The sequence below is a fragment of the Notechis scutatus genome, chromosome 1 (assembly GCF_049901735.1).
Source record: "Notechis scutatus isolate UNSWTSFEM ecotype Mainland chromosome 1, rNotScu1.2, whole genome shotgun sequence".
Taxonomy (NCBI): Eukaryota; Metazoa; Chordata; class Lepidosauria; order Squamata; family Elapidae; genus Notechis; species Notechis scutatus.
Window position 1 is genome coordinate 281,077,226 of NC_142009.1, and position 25,780 is coordinate 281,103,005.

General features: G+C 34.7%; 1 protein-coding gene and 1 long non-coding RNA gene across 10 annotated transcripts in view; one reads left to right on the forward strand and one right to left on the reverse strand.

Moving 5' to 3' along the window:
- The window catches only part of MEIS2 (Meis homeobox 2), a 223,847-nt gene that overhangs the window by 191,442 nt on the left and 6,625 nt on the right, over positions 1-25,780 (forward strand). For 6 of the 9 annotated variants that reach the window (XM_087951748.1, XM_026664543.2, XM_087951752.1 and 3 more), the window contains one exon: positions 25,480-25,538. In XM_087951748.1, the coding sequence (XP_087807874.1) occupies positions 25,480-25,538 (59 nt within the window). Of the gene's footprint in view, positions 1-21,861; positions 22,032-25,479; positions 25,543-25,780 lie in introns of those variants that run through there. The other 3 variants (XM_087951747.1, XM_087951751.1, XM_087951754.1) reach the window with 2 other exon arrangements.
- LOC148133410 (uncharacterized) overlaps positions 25,477-25,780 on the reverse strand; it is a 12,796-nt gene continuing 12,492 nt past the window's right edge. Inside the window, exon 3 of the long non-coding RNA XR_015746756.1 lies at positions 25,477-25,780. This exon is cut by the window's right edge and continues 1,191 nt beyond it. This is a non-coding gene — a long non-coding RNA (uncharacterized LOC148133410).

The window sequence follows — 25,780 nt, forward strand, 5'->3', positions numbered from 1 at the left end:
GTGTTGCAGGATGTGTATGCGTGCCTGTATGAGTGTGCTGCTGCTTGGGATGATGCTTCTCTTAGGTGCGTGTAGTGATCTAAAGTGGCAACCTCATGGCACTGTAATGTAACAACCTGACAGTTACTCCTTTTGCAACACAAGGCTCGTTGAGTGTTTAAGTTTGCAGACCCCTGTCCTAGTCAATGAATTGCAGGAGACGGTGGGGCAAGATTATCAGCAAGTCTTTTCTTGATGGCCATGCTGGATGAGCAGAATCTATTTGATAAGGTGGCTGTTGATATCCCAGTAACTATATAAAGCATTATAGGTATTAAACAGCACTTTGCATGAAAACCTGCTATTAGAAAGTATAATAATAAGTTTAATTCTGCAGCAGCTTAACCACCATATTCTGAACCAGTTTTAGCCTCTGAGTCATCTTTAAAGGAAGCTCCACAGAGTAGTTCAGTCATATGAGTCCAAGAGATTCTAAAATCATGGAACCCTTCCTGTGGCCAAGAAGAAAAAAGCAAGAGTCACGTACAACATGCAGAATAAGAATTGTAACAGCCAGTATGTAGGAAAGACAGAGGAGACAAGAGACTAGCAGAATGCATCCATGTAAACTAGGGGTGTCAAATTTGCATAGAAATAAATAGGAATTAACATCAGACAAATGATCAAGTAGAAAACGATATCCTAATCAAGGAATTGCCAAGAAGAATATTCAACCCCACCAACTCTGGCAGGGCAGGCTACTGTATGTTATCTAGTTGGATAATAAAATGTCTTCAAGCAAGCAACCAAACTCAGAAAGTATGAAGTACTCCACAATATATCTCTAATATATCATTAATTGATTTGTGCCATCAGTGATACTTCTTTTTTGTTGAACCCATTTTTAACAACTTTCTATTACTGCAGTTTTAAATAATGCTTGGTTTTAAGCTTTAAAACTTTTATATTTGTATTTCAAAACAAAAAAATTCTTCTTTAATAATCCAAACATTTCAGTGCTTTAATATATTTTCAGCATATTAGTTGGGAAAGAGGCATAACAATGTTTTACTTGTTGCTGCTGTTTGCAAAAAGTGCTGGTTTTCCACTGAAGCAGAAAAAGATTGCGTTAGCTGCTGTAAATGCAAATTCTGGACCAAGCAAAACTGGAATTTCAGCAGGCTGTGCAAACAGTGAAAAGGCCAGCATTGTTCAGCTTATTTTGTTGATAAAGATGTTAGCACAAAAGAGGCTGGAAGAATCTGTATAAATTTCTGGAAAACCTTCTATTTTAGAAGCTGTTAGCCTAAAATACTGTGCAGCTTAAAGTTCAGCCAAGCTAAACACTGTGGTAACAAACATTCTGTTTACATATTAACCAGGAGTAAACTACCATTAAAAAGATGAGCAAGAAAGAAATCTGTCATTCTTTTCAATCTTGGACTTTATCTTACTTTAACCTGATGCTGCAGGTTAATTTTCTGTTTTTAAAATACAATATTGTTTTAGTATTTTTATAATATAAAATACTTCTTTTTATAATATAAAAACTTATAGGGACATGACCAGTCATTATCAAGAGTCAAGCATGACTCTACTTTAGATCTTTTTTACAATGTAAAATATTTAAATACCAAATAAGTGCATGAATTACCAGATCTTAAATTGTCCCTATACTTTGAGTTGCAAAGTTACACCTTTAACACTCAAATCAACAATAGCCATGCAATTCTCATTACATTTTGGGATAGTTCTCCTTGTAACAAGATTATGATTAGATTATATCATTGAAAAGGGGGAAAAGCTTGTATGGGTTGACAGAACAGTTTAACTCACTGTTAATATTTATTTGAGATTAATGGAATTTATGAACATGCCAGAATAAAGAAGAAACAGAATTAAGAAAAAGTGTGAGGGAAAGTAAGGTAGTAAAAAAGGAGAAGGATTGTCCCATGGAAAAGAAGAACTATATTATTTACAATTTAGTAACAAAAATTTATTAGAGACAAAATCACCTAAACTGTAAAATTTGATATGAAGTCACAAAACTAATATTTGTAAGAGACTAGTACAAAATAGTTAAAATGAGCAGAAATTTTATATGTCTGATATATAGAATTTAGCTTTTGGTAGTTTAACCCAATTTTAAGACCTTCCTAAATTCTTCATCCTCATAAGGCCTCTGCCACTGAGAATTTGTAGATAACTTGGAATGCACCACATGCAAATTGCCTCACCAGCTCTTTTAATGGGTTTGCAAAAGCTGCCTAGAGAGCAAGCTGTTGGGTAACTAAGTCCCTAGAGACTGTATAAATCTGGCCTTCAGTAGCTAGCCCCAAGGCAGATAGGAAGTCTCTGCCAAAGTCTAAGCCAGTCTCCTGATTCTGTCTCCTGATTCCCTGTCTAGTGTATTAAACACTATGCAGTACTTCCATTCTTACAGTTACCTTTTCTGAAGTCAGTCCAGCAAGTAGTGATGTTTAGTGGCATCCATATACAAAAAGAATAATACTTTGCATTTGCCAACTGTTGTTAAAACATCACCTAATTAAACATTGTAACCACAGTGTGGAAGTTCTTAACTGTAAAAACTGTGAGTTTGGAGCATATGCTGATATACACTTTTCATATACAGTACAGATAAAAATGCATAGAATATATCATAAAATATGATAGGTATGAAAACGTAAAAATAGTGTAAAAGGCATTATGCTTCAATTTATTTTTTTATAAATAAAGAATTGTGTTGTTTCACTTTGTGATTTTCCTGAAAAGTCATGCAGAGTAAAAAAAAAAAAAAAAAAAAAAAAGCAGTAGAATCCTTCAAGTCCTCCAATAATCATTTTATTGGAGGACTAGAAGACCTCCAAGATCCCTTCCAGGTCTATTCTGATTGTATTGTAAAAAGCAAAACAAAGAATGTTTTTCCTGCATCAACTGAGGAAGTTCAAATTGCCCCTGGAACTAGTGATACAGTTTTACAGAGGAATTAATGAGTCTGTCCTTTGTACTTCAATAACTGTCTGATTTGGTACAGAGTCCAACAGATCATGTAAAGAGAACAATTGCAATCAGCCTGCTTCCATAGAAAATCTGTATATTGCACAGGTGAATCTGTATATTGCACAGGAGGGCTGAGAAAATACCTACAGACGCTTCACATCTTGGACATAAACTGTCCCAACTCCTCCCCTCAGGATGCCTCTATAGGGCATTGCATGCCAAAACAATTAGAAACAGGGACAGTTTCCTCTTTTATGCCATCACTATGCTGAACACCTAATTCTTCCAATACTGTATAATGTCTATGTACATTTATCCATGTTGTATGGCAGTGGAATTATTACTATACTTATTTTCTTTATTATCTCCTCTTATTGGTGGTATGTTTATTATTACTCTGTTGCTTTACATGTAGACTGAAAGCTTCTTCACTAGAGACAAATTCCTTGAGTGTCTAATCACACTTAACCAATAAAGTCTTCCCTTCCCTTCCCTTCCCTGTTTTTGTTGCATGTAAGACTTCTTACATTCTTGGGGACAATGAAAGTGTATTGAACAAAGTTATAATTTAAAGCAATTTCTAAATATGTAGTATGTGATAAGTACTGATATCTTCGCTCTTAAAAAGTGAAGAAGGTCCGTCATGGGTTTCTCATTTCCATAATGAGAAATGTCTACTACATCATTGTTATCTGAAAGATTTACTCAATATTATTATTTCACTGCTTTAAAAACAACAACAACCTATAGGGAGTCCTCAGTTAAAAATCAATCATTCAGTGACCATTTGAAGTTACTGTAGTGCTGAATGAATGGTGGTTACATTTGATCATGAAAATTCCACTTATCCAGCACCCCAGTTGTCACATAACAGCAATCTGGGTGCTTGGTAACCAGCTTGCATCTAAATGTTTGCAGCATCCCATATCAATATATATATTATTACAAGTAAGGCAAGGTGGCAAACATATCCAACACACATTTCTCTTCTTATTTGCCAAACAACAATCCTGTGAGATGAGTTGGGTTGGGAGATAGAGCAACTGGCCCAAAGTCACCCAGCTGACTGTCATGCTAGAACTCGCAGTCTCCCAGTTTCTGGCCTGATGCCTTAATCACTAAACCAAACTAGCTTCCATGTCATGTGATCACAATTCACAATCTTTCTTGACAGCTTTCCATAAGTAAAGACACTTGGGAAGCCAACAGGTTTCTCACATAAGTCTCCCCTGCTCAGACACTCTCCGTGAGTTTGAGGTGCTTGTCCCACACTGTGCTGTTCACTCAAACATCATCCCTAAGCCCCTCTTCACTCACCCTGTCTTTCCCAATCACTCGCACACCCTTCCTGAGACTTGCTGCCCTCACAACACATCTTCCACTCTTGCACCCTCACACAGCCTCTCCCACTTGGTAGCAGCCAGTTACCTGCCTGCCAGCCTGGCTTGCAAATTACTTGGGACTTCTAACTTTAACTTCCCCTAAATTCTGCTGAAGATGTTACCTAGCTTGGTAACAAAATGTTTGGAAACTAACCCACAAGCTCAGAGAACAAACATTCACCTTCACTTCTAACTTCTTTCCATCTTCCCCACTGTTTTTTGGAAGATAGCAGAAAGTTACAAGTAGTGCTTGCTTAACAACTCACAATTTCTACTTAGTGACAGCAAGGACCTCAGGGATTTCCATTACTAAGTGATGCAGCAGTGTGACATCACACTTTATGCCACATCTTTTAGCGATTGAGATTCCTATCCCAACTTCCGTTGTAACTTGAGGATTACTTGTATAAAAATTTGTAGCACAGTTCTCTATATATACTTATTCAGGAGCAACCTTATCCTCAAGAAAATAAATCATAGGATTTCAGCTATTGATTAATAGAAAGTAGGTTGATTAGAAATGCAGGACAAGTCACCTATTTTACCATGGTACATAAACAGACTAAATACTTGCTTCCCAATAATAATGTTCTCCAGAGTATCTAACTATACTTTGTAGATTTAATGTTCTTTTCTTCCATTTTACAAGAAGATCTGTTATTATAGCCTGTATATCTTCCTATAATTATTTCTTAATTAAAATGTAATGGGGTCAGAATGAAGAACAAAGCCTCTATAGTACTGTTTTTCCATACTTAAGCATTTACTATTTTTAAATTATGTAATTCTGTATGCTGCTGTCTGACTGCATGATAATCCTTTTCTATAGTGATATTTTAAGTAAGAGTGAGACAGTGAAATACCTATCATGGCCACTAACAATTATAACATTTATCTTTGATCCTTGTTGATATTATTGGCAATCATAAAATAAGCACTTACATATAATCTTTAAGGGACAATCCTAAAAAATGCAGGACTTATTTTTATTTTTGTTTCCTTCAATATAAGAATCTACAACTATCATATATATTAGCTGTATTTACAGCATTACTCTGTTTTGTTTTCTGGTAACAGATCTGGGAATTTATATATTTCACTCTTATTTTTAACAGTTTATGCCTCTTGCTGAACAAATAATCAGTAGATTTTTTGCTGTGTGTATTTGTGAAATTCAGGTTTCTCTTTTAGAATTTTAAAGATGTTTTTCTTAATTATAATATGACAAAATATGAGTGTAACCATATAAATATTTTTAAATTTTTCAATTATTAAAATGGCTAAACTTTAAAATCACTACTATGATTTAAAACAGTTTTTAAAAATGCCATTTCATCCTAATGTTAAAAGTATAATGGAAAATGGTAAATTAATCGCCTAATTAGGAACTTAGCAAGCTACAGAATGCTAGATCAGAATACTTATTTAATCTTATTCAGCCTACTTTAATTTGACTTTGTCCAAAATCTCGACCAGAGATCTTGCACATCATTTGATCTTTTTCCCTTTAACCTGGAACCTTTTTCATACAAACAAGGGGTATCAATCCTAATCTGCAAAAATGCAGGTAGCCATTTTATGGTAGCAAAGATATATTGGACAAAATTATTTGCTGCCTTCTAATGGTGGTTAGGATTTTTGCAGCCCTGATCTAATAGCCTAATGCAAAATATATCCTCTAAAATTGAGGTTCTGTTCCTTCATTACTTTAAGCTATTGTCATGAAATAAGAAAACATTCAAATGCACATTTAAAGTATGTATAAACACTTTAGATAAACTAGAAAATTTAGTTTTCTTCCCTTTAAAACAAAGACATTCTTTTCTATGAAATGTTCATGCCACATTTTTTTTCCTGTCACTTGCAAATGTTGTCGACTGAACTATTAATTACGGTAGCTAAGATGACAGACCCAAGAAAACACAAAATATAACACATGTTATGAATGTGTTGGTGGAGTGCTTAAGTTATCAGGCTAGAAACTGCGAGACAGTGATCTCTAGTCCTGCCTTAGTTTCAAAGTCAGCTGGGCGACCTTGGGACAGTTATGTTCTCTCAGCCTAGAAAGGAGGCAATAGCAAATACTTCTGAACAAACTTGTCAAGACAATTGCATAGACTTGTCCAAGCACCCTCTGAGAATCAGGCACGATTGAACAGAAGGAACAAAAAAATGAACTTATATGGATTTCTTAAATTTGTAATAATAAGTTTACTTTTCCCCCTCAAGATTACCTCTGCAAGGAAAGCAGAGGTTAAGAAAGTTACAAACTTAACCTGTAATCAAATATAGCCCTATATTTTATTAGCATATTATTTTATGAAAGGGATTTTACAACAAAATGCTTACGTTCTATAAATAAAATCACATAATAAATAGGTTAACTGTATTTTAATTAAACATTGTATACGACAGCTTGACCCTAATTTCCTGGTAATGTTATTGGTCAAGAAAAAAAAATAGAATAAATCAGTGGTCTTTCTTGGACATTTTTGCAATGAAAAATCTTTTTCTGGACCATAACAAAGAAAAGTGTGCAGTTAGAATGCACAACTTAAAGCTGAAGAAGGAGGGGAGGGGAAGCAATCCCAAACACTGAGTAAACTCAGCTCTATACCCTAAGGGATGTAATATGACATAACAGCCCCAGTATTGACTTTTCATTTGCAGCCTCTTGACAGCTATAGCTTTTGAGAGGAAGGGATTTCAAAGACAATAAGCAAACTTGGACAAGAAAAATAAAGTTTGCATTCCTTTTTATTTAGATCTGACACATAAAATGCAAGACAGATAATAATCATTGCTGTTTAAATCTATAAGCAACGTGACACAACCCCAGATATCTTGGATGCTGTCTGATTTTGAAGCCTCATTTCAATAGGAAACAAATTCTGATGTGTTTGCTTTATCTTTCTAAATACCAGTGCAGTGTAATATTTCTTATATACTTTTATCCATCCTTTTCTTTATTGGGTAGTTTGTTAAGTTTTAAAGTATTTTAATTTTCATTTACTGAATTATTTGAGGTATAAATTAAATAGAAGAAAATCCTTTATTGGGGATTTCTTCTATATAATTTCCTAATATTTTACAAATATTATCATCATGTATGATAATCATGCAACAAAGGAAAGCATATATCTAAACCAAGAAATAATTATAAGAAAGTTGGCATCTTATTAAATAAATTTAATATTGATAGAAAACAGCCTCCCTAAAATGTCCTGCAATCTGCACAAATTCTCCTGTGGGTACAGTCCCTTTCAAATATATATTGTGTAGTTTTACACTGTATGTATTATGTTGACCAGGTTGAACATGTTTGGATTGAATATTGCTTTCTTCTTAATAAAGAGGCAGTTGTGATAACATTACCTAATGGAATGAACTTTTTTTTCTGTAGGCTATCTAGTCAGTTAATATGTTAATAAAGGCAACTGAACAAAAACAAAGTAATGAGTGGGTCAGACTCAAAAAGAATCATATACCGCTCACTCCTGCTTAGAGAAAAAGAAAAGCTTCTGACAGAGCTTCTCCTCCTTTCATCCCATCATTTCAAGAATTGCTTTGCCAATTCTTCACGGCAAATAGTAATTTTAGGTGGACCAACATAGAGCTCAGGTTGTGAGCACTCTATGGTTATAATAGAGTGCCCTCCCTGGAGTCAATAAATCCAACAATAGAGCCATTTTTTCCCTCCTGTGAATGAATCACTGCTGTTAGTCGGAATGACAGTATTGCTTATAGAAACCAAAGCCTTCACCCATGCTGACCTCTTCTAGAGAATTTGGGGGCCAAGTAATGTTTAAAACTGTTATAAGTAAACATCAGTTTTGTCTGAATGGAAGAACAGAAAATTGTTGAAATACAGAGGTGTGTATATATTAAATATTTTGTGCTGTGAAATTTCTAATACATTGTAGATTATTTTTTTAAATCCTATCAGGTTTTCTATCTATATGGACATACGTTTGTGCATTAATTCTTTTTTTCCACCCTATTCCCTTTATATGTTAAAGGTAAATTATTTAAAACAGTCTCCCCCAACTTAATGCCTCCAAGTAGAGTCAAACTTCAAGTTTCAAAGTGCTCAGCCAGTATTATTGATGGCTATATTGCTTGGGAATTAGTGGAGTTGAAGATTAGGAAAAGCTAATCAAAAACCTTTCCAAACAATTTATCCATACACACTTATCAGATTTTAACATTCAACCACTATATTTTCTTCTACAGATCCAAATGCATTGCAGACAGTTCATCACTGTTATGCATAGAGATGTCTCTATCAGTTTTAAGAATGTTATTCATTCATTGATGAGCTGACAGGAAATATGTTCAAATTTCCACTCCCCCATACTATATGATTATTCCTCTATCAGAGGGCTGATCAAACAAATGGCATTAAACAAGCAAAACATTAGGCGTCATAGATTTGTGCTACAAATTACCATTTTGCATGTATAGTGGCATTCCAAAAAAGATTAATTTGTCCTTGAAAAGATATTTCCAGGTAGAGATGATGAATTGGGAAATTGAACTGAATGGCAGTGCCATACTGCCGCTGTAAGAAAAGTAACTGCACTGATAATAAATTTAAGTAAATAAATACCAACAGCAGCAACAAGGCAAAGAAAATGACAATAGATTTGAGAAAGGAAAGAGAGAATAAGACCCCACATGCATTTAAAATGAAAGCTTCTAATTGCAGATGCTGTTTGTACATATAGAGGGCACCATGCTATAGTTCTTGGTCTTTTAAAAATGTTGCACAGTGAAGAAACATTTAGCCTTTAAAAGTTTTATGTGATTTCCTTTGCTGAAGCATATATTCACATTCAATATGCAAACTACAGTTGTAGTGGATATGCACTTATGGGATATGATGGAAAATTCAGGATTTGAATTGCCATCTTGAGAAATATCAGGGACTTGCAACTAGTTAGGTCTGTTCTAGGTCTAATAGGCATGTTTAGTGGTAAAGATAATTTTTGGAGTCAAAAATTGGTGTTATTATTTTATTATTTTATTTTATTATTTTAAAACAATCTGAACCTCTCCATACCCTTTTGCTTTTATACTGCTTTCTTAGTTTCTTAGTTTATGTGTGCTTTATACTATATAGATTTTAATATGACAATAATTTACTATTATGTTAAATAATGCAAGACCATTTTATTAAAGATAACCCAAAATGTAAATACTCAACAAACATACATGGTCTTGTCAACTTTATTTTAAAAGGTACCTACCAGTTCAGAGGTTTGGGAACCAATTATATGAAGTTGCTATGTGGAACTTCTGCTGCTAATATTATGTAGTTTGTTCTAGCAAGCATTTCCAATAAATAGTTGCACTCATGAAAATTTTATCCTAGAGGAACCCCTGGAAAATACGTTCAGATGTCAGGGAACCCTTACATGTCAGGGAACCCTTACATGAACCCTTATATCTATACCTCCCACTGCTTGGTGTATCCCAGAGATCTCATGCTCCCTTTCCCATCCTTAGTGATCTGCAAAAAGGGCAGTTTCGGGACATTTTGGGGATTTATGGATCTTAAAAACAAGAGTGTAGCAATTCACCTTTACAGGTCTTTCCTGTTTCTAACCTTAATCCTCCCCAAACCACCTGAAAACAGACTAAAGCATGTAAACCGCATGTTCTAGTGACATCAATGTCATGTCCAGTGCAGTGGTGGCATTCTGTGGTTGTGGCTTGGTGGGCATGGCTTGGTGGGCATAGTAGAAGAAGGATACTGTAAAATCTCCATTCCCTCCCCACTCCTGGGGGAAGGTTACTGCAAAATCTCATTCCCTCCCTACTCCACTAACCTGCTTTCCAGCTCCGTTCTCCTGTGCAGGGCAACAAAAGAAGAACCAGCCGATCAGCTGTGACTTGGGAGGCAGAGAATAGATGGGGGCGGGGCCAGTCAGAGGTGGTATTTGCCAGTTCTTCAAACTACTCAAAATTTCCATTACCAGTTCTCCAGAACTGGTCAAAACCTGCTAATATCACCTCTGGTCCAGTGGTATTTGTAAGGCTGGGACAGTGAATTGCAACACTGATTCCCCAGAGGTCGCCATCTATAATACGGAACTCTGTAGATTGTGAAATTGTAGATTTTGGAAGGTTTGCTTTTCTTTCCCTGTTTATGTTTTCATTTTTATATTTTGTGCTGAATTTTGTGATTACAGTTTGACTCCAGGTAGTCCTCAACTTATCACCACAACTGAGCTCAATATTCACATTGCTAAGTGAGACAGTTGTTAAGTGAGTTTTGCCCCATTTTATGACCTTTCTTGCCACAGTTGTTAAATGAATCACTGCTATTGTTAAGTTAGTAACACGATTGTTAAGTGAATCTGACTTCCCCGTTGACTTTGCTTGTCTGAAGTTTGCAAAATCTCATGATCCCAGGAAACTGCAAGCATCATACATATGAATCAGTTGCCAAGTGTCTGAATTTTGACCACGTGGCCATGAGGATGTGGCAATGGTCATAAAGTGTGAAAACTTGTCATAAAGCAAGTTACTAAATGAACTGTTGTAAATCAAGGATTACTTGTATTTGCTAAGTTTTATTTATAAAATTCAGTTTGTAATGCATTAAGCAAACAGTGCATGATTTCAGAAGAATAGTGTCTGATGGCAAGTAAGGAAAATGTATTTTTTTAAAAAGACTATGTTTTATATATTGGCATAGTGAGAGCCAGTTTGGTGTAGGGATTAAGGCACCAGGCTAGAAATCAGCAGGCTGTGAGTTCAAGTTCTGCCTTAGCCATGAAAACCAGCTGGGTGGACCTTGGATCAGTCAGTCACTCAGCCCAACTCACCTCACACGATTGCTATTGAGGGGGAAATAGGAGAAGAAAGATACGTTGGAAATGTTCACAGTACTGAGTTATTTGTAAAAATAAATAATAAATAACAATAGTTAGAACTCTGGAAATTCAAGGATGTGAGAGCTAGTGGTATATGGAATTTCAGGTTTGCTTATAAGAACATAGGGGAATAAACAAGGTCAAAGAACAACTCAGACACTAATTGAAGACTTTAAATATGCATATAGTTTTACTGTCCCCAAAGCCCTTCCTATTCATTTTATACACTCAAAAAAGTTTCTCCAGTAAGCAAAGGAGGGCACTTTCCAAGTGTAAGAGTTCCTTGCAAGTACCTCGTATCATCTGTGACAGTTTGTTAAGGCTAGGACACACTTATCTCAGTTACACATTAAATACCTGTGAACACTACAAGTTGTACTAAATTATCTTTGCGTTTATCCCAGAACTATGATTATATTATTTTTTGCCTTTTTAAAAGGAATGAATAGTATTCCAAAGGATGATATAGCCAATACCATATCTATAAGCTAATTCAGTACTTACTATAGCTACACATTTTCTTTGTTCATCCAGTCGCTCATTTTAAGCTTTTCATTGCTGTTAATGCAGTCTTAAGGAAAATAAATAAGAAGAGCTTACATTTCTCAATCATTGAAAATATTTCCTTAGTTTTAACAATATATAACAATTTTTCTCAGTGGCATTGTAAAACAAGAGAGTCAGATAAGGAGATTAAGTCCAATCTCTAAGAAAAACAGAAAGAGATGCCTTAAAAAGGTACTGTTCTTTAAAATATTACTAAGAAATCAGATTTTTTTTTAAAAAAAACTACCAAATCCCCTTTATATAATCCTTAATAAATCAGTATAGTGTCATTCCCTGATTGTGACTGTCAGTATGGCAAACATGTGGCTGAAAAATTGACACCATTGATCCTTAAGGTGTTTGCACTAGTTTAGGTACATTTGCTATATTGGCAGTTGTATTATTTATGTTGACTATGAATTTTAAAATCTCAAGGCTGTTCATAACAAATTTTCTAAAGTCCATAAAGTTGACAGACAGCTTGTGAGGGTGGGTGTATTTTGTGTATCTTAATCCTTTTGCTTTGGGATTTCAAGATTTTAATAGCTGTGAGAAAATATACAAGCATAGTGAAAATAGGACAGTGGATATTAAAAAAAAATCCTGTTAGGAAAATGGAGCATAGTTTCTGAACTCAAGAGCCAGTAGTGTTACGTGGAGGTTGGTTGCTACAATAAGGCTTCTTTCATACAGGTGTGTTTATGCCTCAGGCTTGCTGGCCACAGTCCATTCCATTTACAGAAGCTGAATTAAACAATAACTATCACATTGCAAAGGGAAGGAGGTGGGTGGGAAAGGTGAGCGTCAGAGGAGATGCCTAAGAGCTTTGTTAGGGCCAAGAAAAACCCTGTTGCAGTTGTCAGAGCTTGTTGATGTTGCAGAGAAGGGCACATTTTTTTTTTCTACTGGATTTTGTAGTTCTGCCTTAGGAAAGAAAGTAAAATAGAACGGAAGAACAAAGTCCTCCTCTATAAATCAGCGGCTGCTCCTTGCCAGATCAAAGGAGTGACATTTTTGCTCCTGGACTACTTGTCCACTTTAGGTGCTTGACAGACAGCTAACAGCTGGTCTGCTATACAACATAGGAGAATCAGGCTACATCTTCTTCAGAGTAGATGACAGACTAATCAGATATATCCATACTATAGGACATGGTCACTTTGATTGGTCCAAATATATTTAGCAAATTATTTCAAAACATCCTTCTGCATTTGAGAAAGCTAGTTTTAAACATAGTTACTATCAAAGTAATGTATAACCTCATCAAATAATGTCATAATAATCAGAAAGCAAACTGACAGCTGTGCAAATGAATAGTCATTTCTATTTGTTCATATAAAACAGTCAGAATCCTAATGTGGTTGGGTGGAAAGTAAGCATAGCTGACAGTTGCTGATAAAGTTTATTTCAGTATATATTTTTGATGAATTACTGAAGTCTAATCAAATTCAATGAGGCTCATTTCCAAAAACTGCTTAGAAAGAGGGAAGCTTTGTCTCAGTCGGTGACCAGCAAAATGTCATTTATGTGTAGCCTAAATGCTTCAAAAATTCATAAATTAAAAAACAAAACTAACAGTCTGCATTATGCACATAGCAGTTACTTAACTTCAAGACTTTTAGAAGCTGTATTTAGTGGCTGTATAAACTATATACATACAGACCTGGAATTTTAATATTGGCAATAAAATTTTCAAAGTAATTTGGTTTTTGCAATAAAACAGGTTTGGGATGGGGCAATATATTACACATATCTATTGGCTTAGCATTTTATGTTTAAGATAGGAACAGCTAATGAAGTCTGTATTTCCTGTGTTCCTTTCATATATCTATAAAAGATCTCTTACAGTATATCAAATAACTTCATATGAATAATCTTCTGGCATTAGAGAAATACAAGTGACATTACTCTGAAAATCATAACCAACTGAAATGTTTTGTCCCATGGCAATAGATGTAATTACATTCACAGATTATTAGCATTCAGAATTTTAGGGAAAAATTAAATTTAAACATGTATGGGTTAAAAACTTTGAAAGCTTGTAATACAAATCAGTGTGTTATTATTTTCTGTAGCAGCAATTCTTTATTACATTTTATATTAGGATATTTACTTACTTATTTCTGCTTATCTAGTCATTGTTGGGATTCACAGTAAGTTTATAATCATATCCATTATATTGTAAAATGGATACTATTCCGTTTATAGCTGTCTAAGGCTCCATTCCTAAACTTATTTTTCTGGGAGTAAAAGTGTTGAATACAGTATTTTGGGGTGGTTTTTTTTTTGTTTTTTTTTGGACTAAGTAAACTTGCTCAGGATAGCTCTATTATATTTTAAGACAAATAAAATAAGCCATAATAGCAGATAGATAGATAGATAGATAGATAGATAGATAGATAGATAGATAGATAGATAGATAGATAGATAGGCAGGCAGCCAGGGGAGGCAGGCAGGCAGGCAGGCAGGCAGGCAGGCATTAGAATTAATTTTGTTTCACAGAATATTGATTTGAACAACACATATATTGTACTCCCAAAAGATCTGGAAAATCAGACTGCTATATCAATTTCTTGGAATTAAATAGTATTGAATGATGGTTTTAGTTCTAATATGCCCTGGATTGCACTGCACACCAGGAGTAGCTTTGTCTGCCTCCAGTGATTACTGCAATCAGAATACTATGGTTTGGCTCCATCTCATGGCTTTCTAGTATATATATTGGTAAAGGTCACTAACAACTTTTTGATCAGGTGTTATATGAAGTACTGATACAAGCTATGATTGGAAAGGCATATGAAACTGTAATACAAATACAGTTTGTTATTGCTTATTTAAATTCAAATGTGCATGTTTAAATACTTTACATGTTTAAGTACATTTTATACTTGCATGAATGTTCATTACTGGGTATGCCTTTCAAATATCTACCGTACTATATGTTACTCGGAATGCAGTCAGATGTGACAAACATGCAAATGTTCAAATATTAATGATGCAATCTAAAATTCAGCTGAAAAACACTGGTGTTCCGATTTCATTTTTTCTGCATTTAACCAAGATCAGTTTTTCCATTCACTGATTTGACTTTGTTATATGAAAATAATTACAGTTTGTTTTCTTGAGATATATGTACAAGATTTTAGTACAGTTTTTTAAATTGTTGCTAGTTTTTTTTTAAACTATTAAATGCAAAACAGTATCTTACTCTGTGTGTATGAGAAGGAAAGATTTTACCACAAAACTATAATAAATATGTTATAGTTTTGTGGTAATTTATCTCCCCCCCCTTCGTTCCTTCCTTCCTTCCTTCCTTCCTTCCTTCCTTCCTCCCTCCCTCCCTCCCTCCCTCCCTCCCTTTCTCTCTCTCTCTCTCTCCCTCCCTCCCTCCCTCCCTCTCCTTCTCTCTCTCTTTCTCACATACACAGCGACCCAAAACAATATATACATAAAGTTTCTAATAACCACATTCTCAAGCAGAAACAAAATAATTGCAAAACCAGAACTAAATCACTAAATAAAAATCCTAGAAAAATGTTTGCAATGATTTAGCAATGCAAGATTCAATATTTGCAATGCAAGATTTAATAGAATATTCAATTCTGTATTATAAGTGATTATAGCAAACACTGTGGGAGGCACTTGATAGTTACCAAAGTTGAACTTATCATATTATGGCATAGTAATGGCATTTTTAAAGTTATTTTTTGTTGCAGGTAGACATGAATCCAAGATGATCCGAATAAATACAGTCAGTTTCACCACTGTCTACTCATAAGTAACAATACATATTGATAGAAGTAAAACTCAACTTCTATGTAATAATAGTGATGTGCTAGAGACTAAGATTGGCAAAAATATTGTTAAAAGAGGAAAATGTATTATTGAACAGACAAACCATCTGCAAACCAATTACAGAGGGGTGCCCTTTTTTGTTAGCTGAATAGTGACTCCCTTAAAAAAATGCATCCTCTATAAAAATTAAAGCTTACTGGCAATGTGGAAGGCCAGTGGCGATGCTTTCAACAACAATTTCTATTGTACTCATGAGTAATTGACTACCATGAAGAAGAGGATGTACATAAAATAGCACTCTTCCTGAAATGGCCAGAGGAGATGCCTTTGGTGTGCAGAATACATGTATTCCTGATGAAGAAAGAAATAACTAAATCTGTATTGCTAAAATAAAGTAAGGTCTATCATGTGTTCCAAGGAAGAAAATATGAAATATTTATCATCATATCAGGCTACAAAACAAAAGTGGGACAGTTACATTTGTAATAGGTCTGAAACTAGAAAATAAGTCTTATGACTGATATATTGAATCTTCCATGAATTATGAAGTTGTTTTCAGAATAAAAAATAAAGGAGTACAAGACTGTTTACTTAGTCAGATGAATTTGTCCTTAAAGCACTATTGAGATGATTCATTCACAATACTGGTGCTTTATCTTGAACACACCTCACAAATCCATAGTGCATATCAGAAAGGTCTATGATTTTGAAATTCATACAGCCATCCATTGAGGTATGGCATGTGTCAACAAATTGGAGGCCATTAAAGCAGATGAATTTCTTGAGAAGGCTCATTAAATAATCATATACATAGGAACATATACTACTACCATATCTAGGTGCTTTCAGTTTCAGAATGTAAAGATCTGCTTCTTCAAGATCAATGCATCCTCATACTTCATGAATTATATAATTTTATGTAATTCTCATAATTTAGGTCACTTACATGGAGGCCACAGGGATTAAGAAATCCAAGAGACATGCTACAGAGATCTCCTGAACTGTCTTACCATGACCAACACCAACTGTCTTACCTTCCAACACCAAATAGATTATTCAGTCTATGGGTTGTCAAACATTTCTCTGCTTCCCAGTGGAAACCTTCAGAGATGGGAAGTTTCTTCCTGACTGTATGGAAACAGGCAGGCAGTGACTTGTTTATATTACATGATAGACTTTGTTGTTTGTTTGATAATAGACCACTTTTAGAATTATCCAGAAGTAGCTCAACCATAGGATTGATTAACACAACTATTTGCTAAATACAACCTATCACAACTTCTGATAATAAATCATAGTCTATAATCTGCAGATGTTGAGATGGAATTGTAGAATCTAATATTCATCACTCCTGAAAAAGGCTACAGAGTCTGAAAGAGATCATTATCTTCTTCTTATGAAGTAAACTATATTCTTTGTAATGTGAGAAATCCCTAGCTAAGATATTTAGTGAATTCAAAGAAACACACAAACACAAATCTTGCCACAATAAAGAGGCCTTGCCTCTTTATCCAATCTCATTAGATGAAAGTGTCAGACTAAAGGTCCAAAAATTTTAAGGATTCAAAGCAAAGTGATGCTACAAAGTTCACAATTTGAAATAGGATCAGTATACATTTTTCTATATAAATTAAGAGGTTTTCTTCTAGTTCCCTCTGAAAACAAAAATATGCAACAGTCTAGAATTATCAGCAGAAGGCTAAGAATAATCAGTATCAACTGAAGGTGACAAAATATACAGATGCCACTATATTAGTTCCACACAGCAGACATAATCAAAAAGAAAAGCAGAGTAATTAAACCGTGTTGAATTTTGGAGGTTATATTATTACAGAAATAGAGAAGCATGTCAGGAAGTTCCTTTTTCTGTCAGATCACAGTTGAGCCTAAGCTGTAAATCTAAATCAATTCATCTCTTGTAACATTGTCTCTTCATAAATAGAAAATATACTTTGATCCATGAGTAATCATTATTAAGAACCTCTAACTTTGGAACACTAGTTTTAGGAATTAACTGTTTTATCTACTATTCTTTATTCAATATCCTTTTGGTCTCTAGTGTATTTAAATGACAAACCACCTTTAAACAGAGTAAAAATGTGTTTCAGAATTAGTTACCCAAGTCATCAAAGACAATTTAAAATATATTTTGTTTTTCTCATATATTGCTCAAAATGATCTTGCCCAAAACATCAAAGCTAGTTTAAACCTGGTAAAATGGATATGTTTAGTGAAAAGGATGAAAGAAAAAAATTATGTTAACAGATTTTAAATGTATTTTATAATCAAGATCTGAGATATTTTAGGCAATAAAAGAATGTTCACTACTTGTTAAGGAAACCCAACTTACCCCATTCCCTTTGCCTGCCAGAAGCCAACCGGAAGGTTGCAAATGGTGATCACATAGCCCTGGGCACTGCAATTTTTTTTATCACATGATCATGCAGATCAAGGTGTTGTGAAGATTGTAAGCATGAGTACCTGTTGTACTCATCACTTCTTTTCAGTGCCATTGTAACTTCAATTGGTTGCTTAAATAAATGGTTATAGGCCAAGGACTATCAGTACCTCCTTGCCTTCTGAAACAAAAGGAAATAGATGATGTCCTTCTTCCATGCTACATACTTTGTATTTTGTTGGAAGATTGCTCTGAATTATCTCATTATAAGAATAAATATACTATGTCCTTCAATCTCTCTTTAGTTTGTAGTAATCTAGTCATCCTCAATGCTTTTTCAGAATCTTTTTAATTTCTGTGAATCATTCTTAAAGGATTACATCCTCTGAAGAGGGAATCTGACTAAAGCTGAATAAAGAATGATTATTTCTCATGATTTAGAAGTTACACTTTGGTTGATGGAACCTAGTACTTTAATTTGCTTTTAAAAGAAACATATAATGGACTTGATTCACATTCAGTTTGCAATCCACTATTACTTCAGGACTTTTTCACAAGTACCATTGTCAATCAGGTATCCACTGTCATATACAGTGCTTTTTTATTTTATTTCTTGGATCTATTAAATTTCATTCTCTTTACTTTGGGCTCATTTTTCTGTTTTATTAAGATCAATTTAATATTTCTTTATTTCTGAGTATTAGCTATACCATCCAGTTTTTGTTATCTGGAAATCTGATAAGCATTCCTTTATTTCTTTATCCAAATAGCAATAGTACGTAGACTTATATACCGCTTTACAGTGCCTTACAGCCCTCTCTAAGTAGTTTACAGAGTCAGCATTTCCCTCAACAATCTGGGTCCTCATTTTACTGACCTTGGAAGGATGGAAGGCTGAGTCAACCTTGAGCCAGTGAGACCTGAACTGCCAAACAGCTAGCAGCTAGTGATCAACAGAAGTAGCCTGAAGTACTACATTGTAATCACTGCGCCACCGTGGCTCTTAATAAATTATGATTTTGAAGACCGAGGGGTCAAGGACCAAGCTTAGTAGCATCCCATTTGATATCTCTGTCCAGTTTTATGAGGAAACATTAATGATTTGTAGTGTAGTAAATATTCTGCTCTTTAATCACTTATTGATTAATTTCCCCCTTCTTTCTCATTAAAACTTACAATTTTATATGAACTTTTTGAAATCTCTGGAACTGTAATAGGCTTTGTTCTAGAAGAATGTTATAACAATTTAGTATTCTTGATGCTCCTTGCTTTGTTCTTAATTGGCTCCAGAAATCTCAAAAATGTGGATAGAAGATACAATGATTGAAGGAAATAGATTTATATTGATATTCTCAAACATTATCTTAAATTTAGTGTCAGTTTTTTTCCCCACTACTGCAGAGAGGTCAGGAATCCCAGTGTGATATTCTTTAGATCATCTGGTCATCTATGTAGTATTATACTGAATTCTGTCCTTCCTACAAATTTTCTTAAAAATTGACACTTGTGCAATAATTGCAATAATTTCATGGAAAGGTTGTGATAGTAAATGAAGATATCTATAATTTCAAAGACCACTGAGACCATGCAGTATATTTTGTATGGATTATAGATGTTGAATCATTGCTTATTATTACATTGCGAGTTACATTCTGGACTATTAGTTCATTTATATGAATATCTGCTTTAAATATGAAGAAACCCATTTAACAAATTGCAGGTTCTATATGTCAAAACAAGTGGTTTTAGTATTTTCTTCATAATCCCTTCTTAAATTTAAAATAAAGAGTTTATAAGGAAAGCAAAGAAGGATTATCAGATAGATTTACTTGATCAGGATTCCAGCATATATGTGTATGTGTCTATAATTGCAGAATTATCAGATCCTATAATCTAACAATTTAATTCATTTCTTTGAAAGATGTTGTATTTCTTTCTAAAGGAAATGATTAGCACACAAATGACTGAGATATTTTTTTGACCAGGCTATCATACCCTAAAGGCTAATATATCTTAAACATGTAAGTTAACCCTTTCCTTTAGTTAGAACCAGGTTTTGGCACCTTTATAAATTTCATTGAAATATCAGTTTACTTCGTCTTAACTGGCTTGTTGATCACCCAGTTGCATTCATAAAGGATAATGCTTTTAAAGAATTCAGAAACTTTAATTCATTCCTATCTGCATTAGGATTTGAAACACAAGGCTACCTTCTGACACTGTTGTTCAAAAAGGCCTTTAACATAGTATAACCAGCTAGAACAGAAGAAAGACGTATTATGACCCATGCTTTGAACATGTTCTTTGTCACTTCATGGTTTCATAGTCTTCGCCATTTTGTTGGCTGATACATAAAAGCTCTTATGTTTAAAAAAAGAAATATCCCCAGTTTGGCCTGCTATGGGATCATCTTCCATAAAATTTTGTACTCTCCCTTTCAGATGACGTTCACCCTGGTCCTCACTCAGGGGTGAAGAATGGTTTGCCCAAATTTAAGAACCACTGACCTAGGGCTTCTATTGTTTCCTCACAAAATATCTGTAGAATCAATTAACAGCTCACAGAGAGATACATCTTGTGCTAGATTTCTAAGCTTATAGACAAATAACTTGATACATTCAAGTATATACAGATTTTATGTATGTTAGGTTACACATGCATTAACTAGATTCAGAAACTTTCCCTTAATTTTCATTTCACCATGACCTGTTCCGTTTGTTAATATTAAAGTGAGAATAGGCTTATTAATTGTAAATGTTCATAAAAGCCAGCTCTGTATCTCTTTGGTGAAAGGATTATGAATTGCCTCAGTGTTCTGTATTGTGTAAATGCCCTTTTTTAAAGGGGGGAGGGGGAGAAACTTGGGAGGTTGCCTTTTTAAATTAATGTATACACTCTGACCAGTTTCTAAAGATATGACCTCTGTGTAACCTCCTTTAACCTTCCCCTTAATTATTTGTTTGAAGACAGAGTAGTGTTCTCTTACTGAGAATGAAGAACCATAATGCATTGCAGTTCTGTGAGTAAGAGAGAGTTGCAAGGAAGTGGAAGGGGACATAAACAAGAGGACCACCAGATATAAATTTTAAAAATGGTTGGAAATGAAATAAAAACTGAAAAAACAATTTACTTTACCTTATGAATTACCTTATGAATGAAAGTTGAAGAAGCAAAGATTGGCAAGGCTCTAAAGTAGAGGAGAGCCTGTTGTGTGTTACCAGTCCCAGTACAGTATGCTCTTCTTTAGTTCTGTAAATCTTGCCATCTGCATACATCATTAAAAGCTCATTGAAAAGAAAACAGTCTTATCAGGCTTTTCTGCTAATCTCTTGGCATTAAGTTCAGCTGATAAAAGGCATGCTGGATGCAAAAGCTCAGGTCAATTTCAATTTGGTCAGTGTGGCAACTTATTGGAAAGGAGCTAAGGAAAATAGTAGCAAAGGTTTTTGTTTTGAAGCAATATAGAAATATGGAAGTCAGAATATTTTGTTTAACTAGATTGGCAGAATTATTCTCTATAAAAATGAACTATAAAAGCAGACTTTATTCATGGAAAATTCCCTTTGACTAATTATAATATTTTTCCCACAATTGAGGTAGAGGATGTTTACCTTTTCCATATCATGTCCCAGCTGTCATATACAAACACATAGAAGAGGTAGAGTTGTCTGGAAGTTGAATCATGGCAACTACTTATACAAGTAGCTTCTTCAGTCTTAGATAAGCAGCAAAATGTTTTGAACCAAAAAGAAAGAAGTCCAGTTGCCATGACTCAACTTCCAGACAGGGCTACCTGATGACTGAAAATCTTCTTCAACCAAGAGGTAGAGTTGTATGCACTGCCCTGACTCAGTTTTTCTGTTCATATTCCTTCTAGATTGAACAACAAGGCTGAAGGGGAATTCTGCTTCCATAAACTTGAATATGGGTATAACTTTTAATTGTGATTGGAAATCTTAAGGTATACCCAGACTTAAAGCTGATCCTGTTCTGTGCTCCTTCCAGCTTGTCTATAAACCACCCTAAGAAAATCCTGTCCTGACTGAGACACTTTGGCAACAACTTCCAAGGTATTCAGTCCAGTCAGCAGGTTACCACATCAGGCTTCCATAGATAGTTCTCCTTTCTATTTCAGGAAAGCAATTGCCCTCATTTTCCTTTCCATGGGTAGAGATAGATGGACAGATTATTTTACATGCGTGTTTGTGTATCTACATATATAATATGTAGATATATGCATACATACCTATAAAAAGTTAAATAGAATTTATATATACAAAGATAAAATACCAAAATATCCAACAACAACATTGCTACTGCCCTTTTCCTTTCTATTATCTTTTAGGGCAACTGTACACCAATAGTGTTATAATAGCACAATGGTTAAAACCCTTGCCTGGCAAATAAAAATGTTTTGGTTCATACCCAAGCAGAAATATGTGGAATTAGCCTTTTTTTTTTTTCCCTGGGTTTATTTATTACATGCTTTTTTAAAAGAAATAAGTCCAGCAGTGTATCATTTCAAATTCTTTTTTAATAATTCAAGATAGAAATTTATCACTCTCAATTCCTAAAGAGCCCCAATAATCTAGGAGCTATATGGGAGTGGTATGAAACACTTTTACTTCTGTTACATAGAAAATTGATGAAAACATGTACCACTAGATATTTTAAAAGAGAGAGAGAGAGAGAGAACAAAGCTTGAGGAGCAATAACATAAAAAAGCTGGATTTCAAACTAGGAACCTCCTACTTAGAAAACAAATGTAATAGCCATTTGGACTATTACAGCAATTTTAAAGGTAGATCTGAAAGATGTTGGAGACTATAATGAGCACTGACTAATTTGAAGAGCATCCTTGCCTCAGTGAAGTAGCTAATGAATTCCAGGTGTTAGCTTGTAAGAAATTGAAGTACTTTATCCCAAATGGACAGGGACACTCAAGGTGATAAAGCATGAAAAAGTATACTTCAGAAGTGGAGCAGAAAAAAAGGGCCCTGAGGTCCCTTTGATGATAAATGTGGTATTAATAGAGGGCAGCATCTCTCTAGAAATGTGTGCTGACTCATTCTGACAATAGGGCAGATGTGCAGTTAGATAAATCCTTGCTTTATCAATGCTCCTAATTATCTAATAGTTCTGTTTTCATTCAAGTAAGATAGAAGCCCTCTTCAAGCCTTGCTGCAGAAAGTTTGGAATTGAAGCAGTCCTGTTTCACTTGGAGACCTTGAGAGTAGGGCCAGTGAAGAAGACCCTTTAATATTGTAGATTAATATATTTTGGAATATAATAAATGGTTGTATTTATGGGAGCGTGTATATTAATATTTAATATGTACTACATATATTTCAGGAAAGTGGATTTGAACTTGTGGAAGAAATATGGTATTTGCAGTCCAAGTCCTTAATGTTAAAGCAGACTGATTTGATAAATGAATTTATCTGTATTAAATGCTGGCCTTATTTAAAGCTTGTTGAACATTTCTGTAAACTTGTGTGTGGTATGCGCTAATTCTTACCCAAGTTCTGTTAGACAATGGACCTGTTTAGTATTCACCAGTGGGTTACACAGACCCTAAAGTTCATGCTTATTTGCATTTCTAATACTGGATGAAGCTTAAAATACTAACATTAGTCCTTCCATTACACAGAGTGAGGTGAATGCCTCAGACAGTTGATTCTCAGTATCTTGAAGGGTAGGATTTTACTGCCACAGGATACAGGGCTATATGAAACAATCCTAAGGTCTTGGGTGCAGTTTTTTCTAAGGACCACATAATTATAACAATGTAACATAACACAGAGGAACTATATGTTGTAATCATATTAATTATGTTTAGTGTTTAATAAAAAATATTTTGGGACTTGGATTCATTATCTTTTTACCTTAAGCAATGCTAGGGATGTGTTTTGGGTTTTTTTTGGTCCATTTGAGTCAGTGTTGACTAGCCCCTGCAATTTTCTTGGCAAGGTGTTTGGAAGTAGTTACCATCGTCTTTTTCTTTGGGCTGAGACAGAGTAGCTGGCCCAAGGTTTTTCTTTTGTCTTGGTATCTAAGGTGAGACTAGAACTCACAGTTTTAAAGTTTCTAGCCTGGTGTTTTAACCACTGCACAAAATTGGCTCTCAGGCATAGGGTTAAAACTCTATCTCACTTTCGTATTTATAAAATGGTGATATTGGAAAATACAATATATTAGGCATATGGCATATCCTCCAGAATGGTATCTCTTGTGGAATACAAGATGTAGCTGTCAGATCAGGGCTGCCAAACCCTAGAGATGCCATCTTATGGTCATCCTGAGTTTTGCAGTCCAGATCTGGTAGGCCTATCCCACAAACCAGTGAAGGAGAACATCTTAAACCAAAAAAATGTACAAATGGATATGGGATGAAGAAGCTAAGAAATTATTTGTTTAGTTATTTAGTTTTTACTTACTTGTAGAATATATTTTATAAGTGTCAAAATAAACTGGCAGTACTGGGGCCTGTGTTCATTGTCTTGAGGAGAAAAACTTGTTGAACATCATTATTAAAGTGCTGTAAAAGGCAAAGAAAATGCATAAAAACAATAGAAAGTAAAATAAATATACCTTGCAAATAATGCATTAAGCAACCTACTCAATTTATTTTTGGAAGTGAAGAATAATTGTCTCAGGGTTAACTTAAACCAAGATTAACTGATGTGGGTTGTTATGCATTAACTTAATGGGGAAATATGCAAGCATTTATTTTTGAATTATCCCCAAAATTAAATCCAGGCTTCCCTTCCTAAATAATGGGTTTGCCTGATGTTCAGATGACTTCAGTGCTGCTTTAGTTATGGTACCTGATTGTAGAAGAGGTTATTTCAAGACTAATATTAAACATATGTACCTGCAACTCCCTCTTTCTGTCAAGTTGAAAGGTGCTCGAGTTTATGGTTGGGAGGTGCCCTATGCTCTCTGTCCCGGGTGCCCCACTCTTGCTGGAAAGGTTGCCCCCAGCTGGCACTGACCTCCAAATGACCCTTGACTTTACTGGCTGAAACTGCAGGAGTGGCAGAAGAGCTGGGGTTCTGCCTGCCCTTACTGCTGCCTGCACTGGTGATAAAACTTCAGACAGCCTAATTGATGGCTTTGCTGACCTAACAATACCTTGTGAAAGCACAGAATAGTAAAGTCTGGTCCTCATTTATGGACAGCTGCAAAGGTGGCTGAATTGCTAGGTCTGAAAAATAAATATGTCTTCTGCAGCCTTGGCCAGATTTCTGGCTGATTGAATAATTTTGCATTTAGAAATAGTGGCCGAAGTCAAGTATTCTATTGCACCCTTTAAAAATAATATATGCTTCAAAAATCTCCTGGCAAGTTATATGATAGTCTTTTCCCAGGGTGTTTTTTTTTGTTGGTTTCTCTGCACTGCTGTTCTTCAGCTTTTTAAAAGGTTCTAATGATTTAAAAAATATATAAACACTAAGTGAACAAATAGACTTCTATACTTTGTGTTTTGTTTCAGGTTTATTAATGCCAGAAGAAGAATAGTACAGCCTATGATTGACCAGTCAAATCGAGCAGGCAAGTTTCAAATGGTATCTGTATTCAAGTCCCACAGGCACAAATTCTCATCAAGTTATTCTTTGGGAGTCCCTTCACCTGGTAAATAAATGCTTCAATAGGCATTCTGGGAGATTTTTTTTTTCCTTGTGTCCCCAGAATTCTGCTATAGGAAGCAACTTCGCTAATTGGTGCTAATTGGAGATTTCCCACCCTGACTCTACTGAAACGGCTTTTTATTTTCTCTCTGAATCAGTAATTGG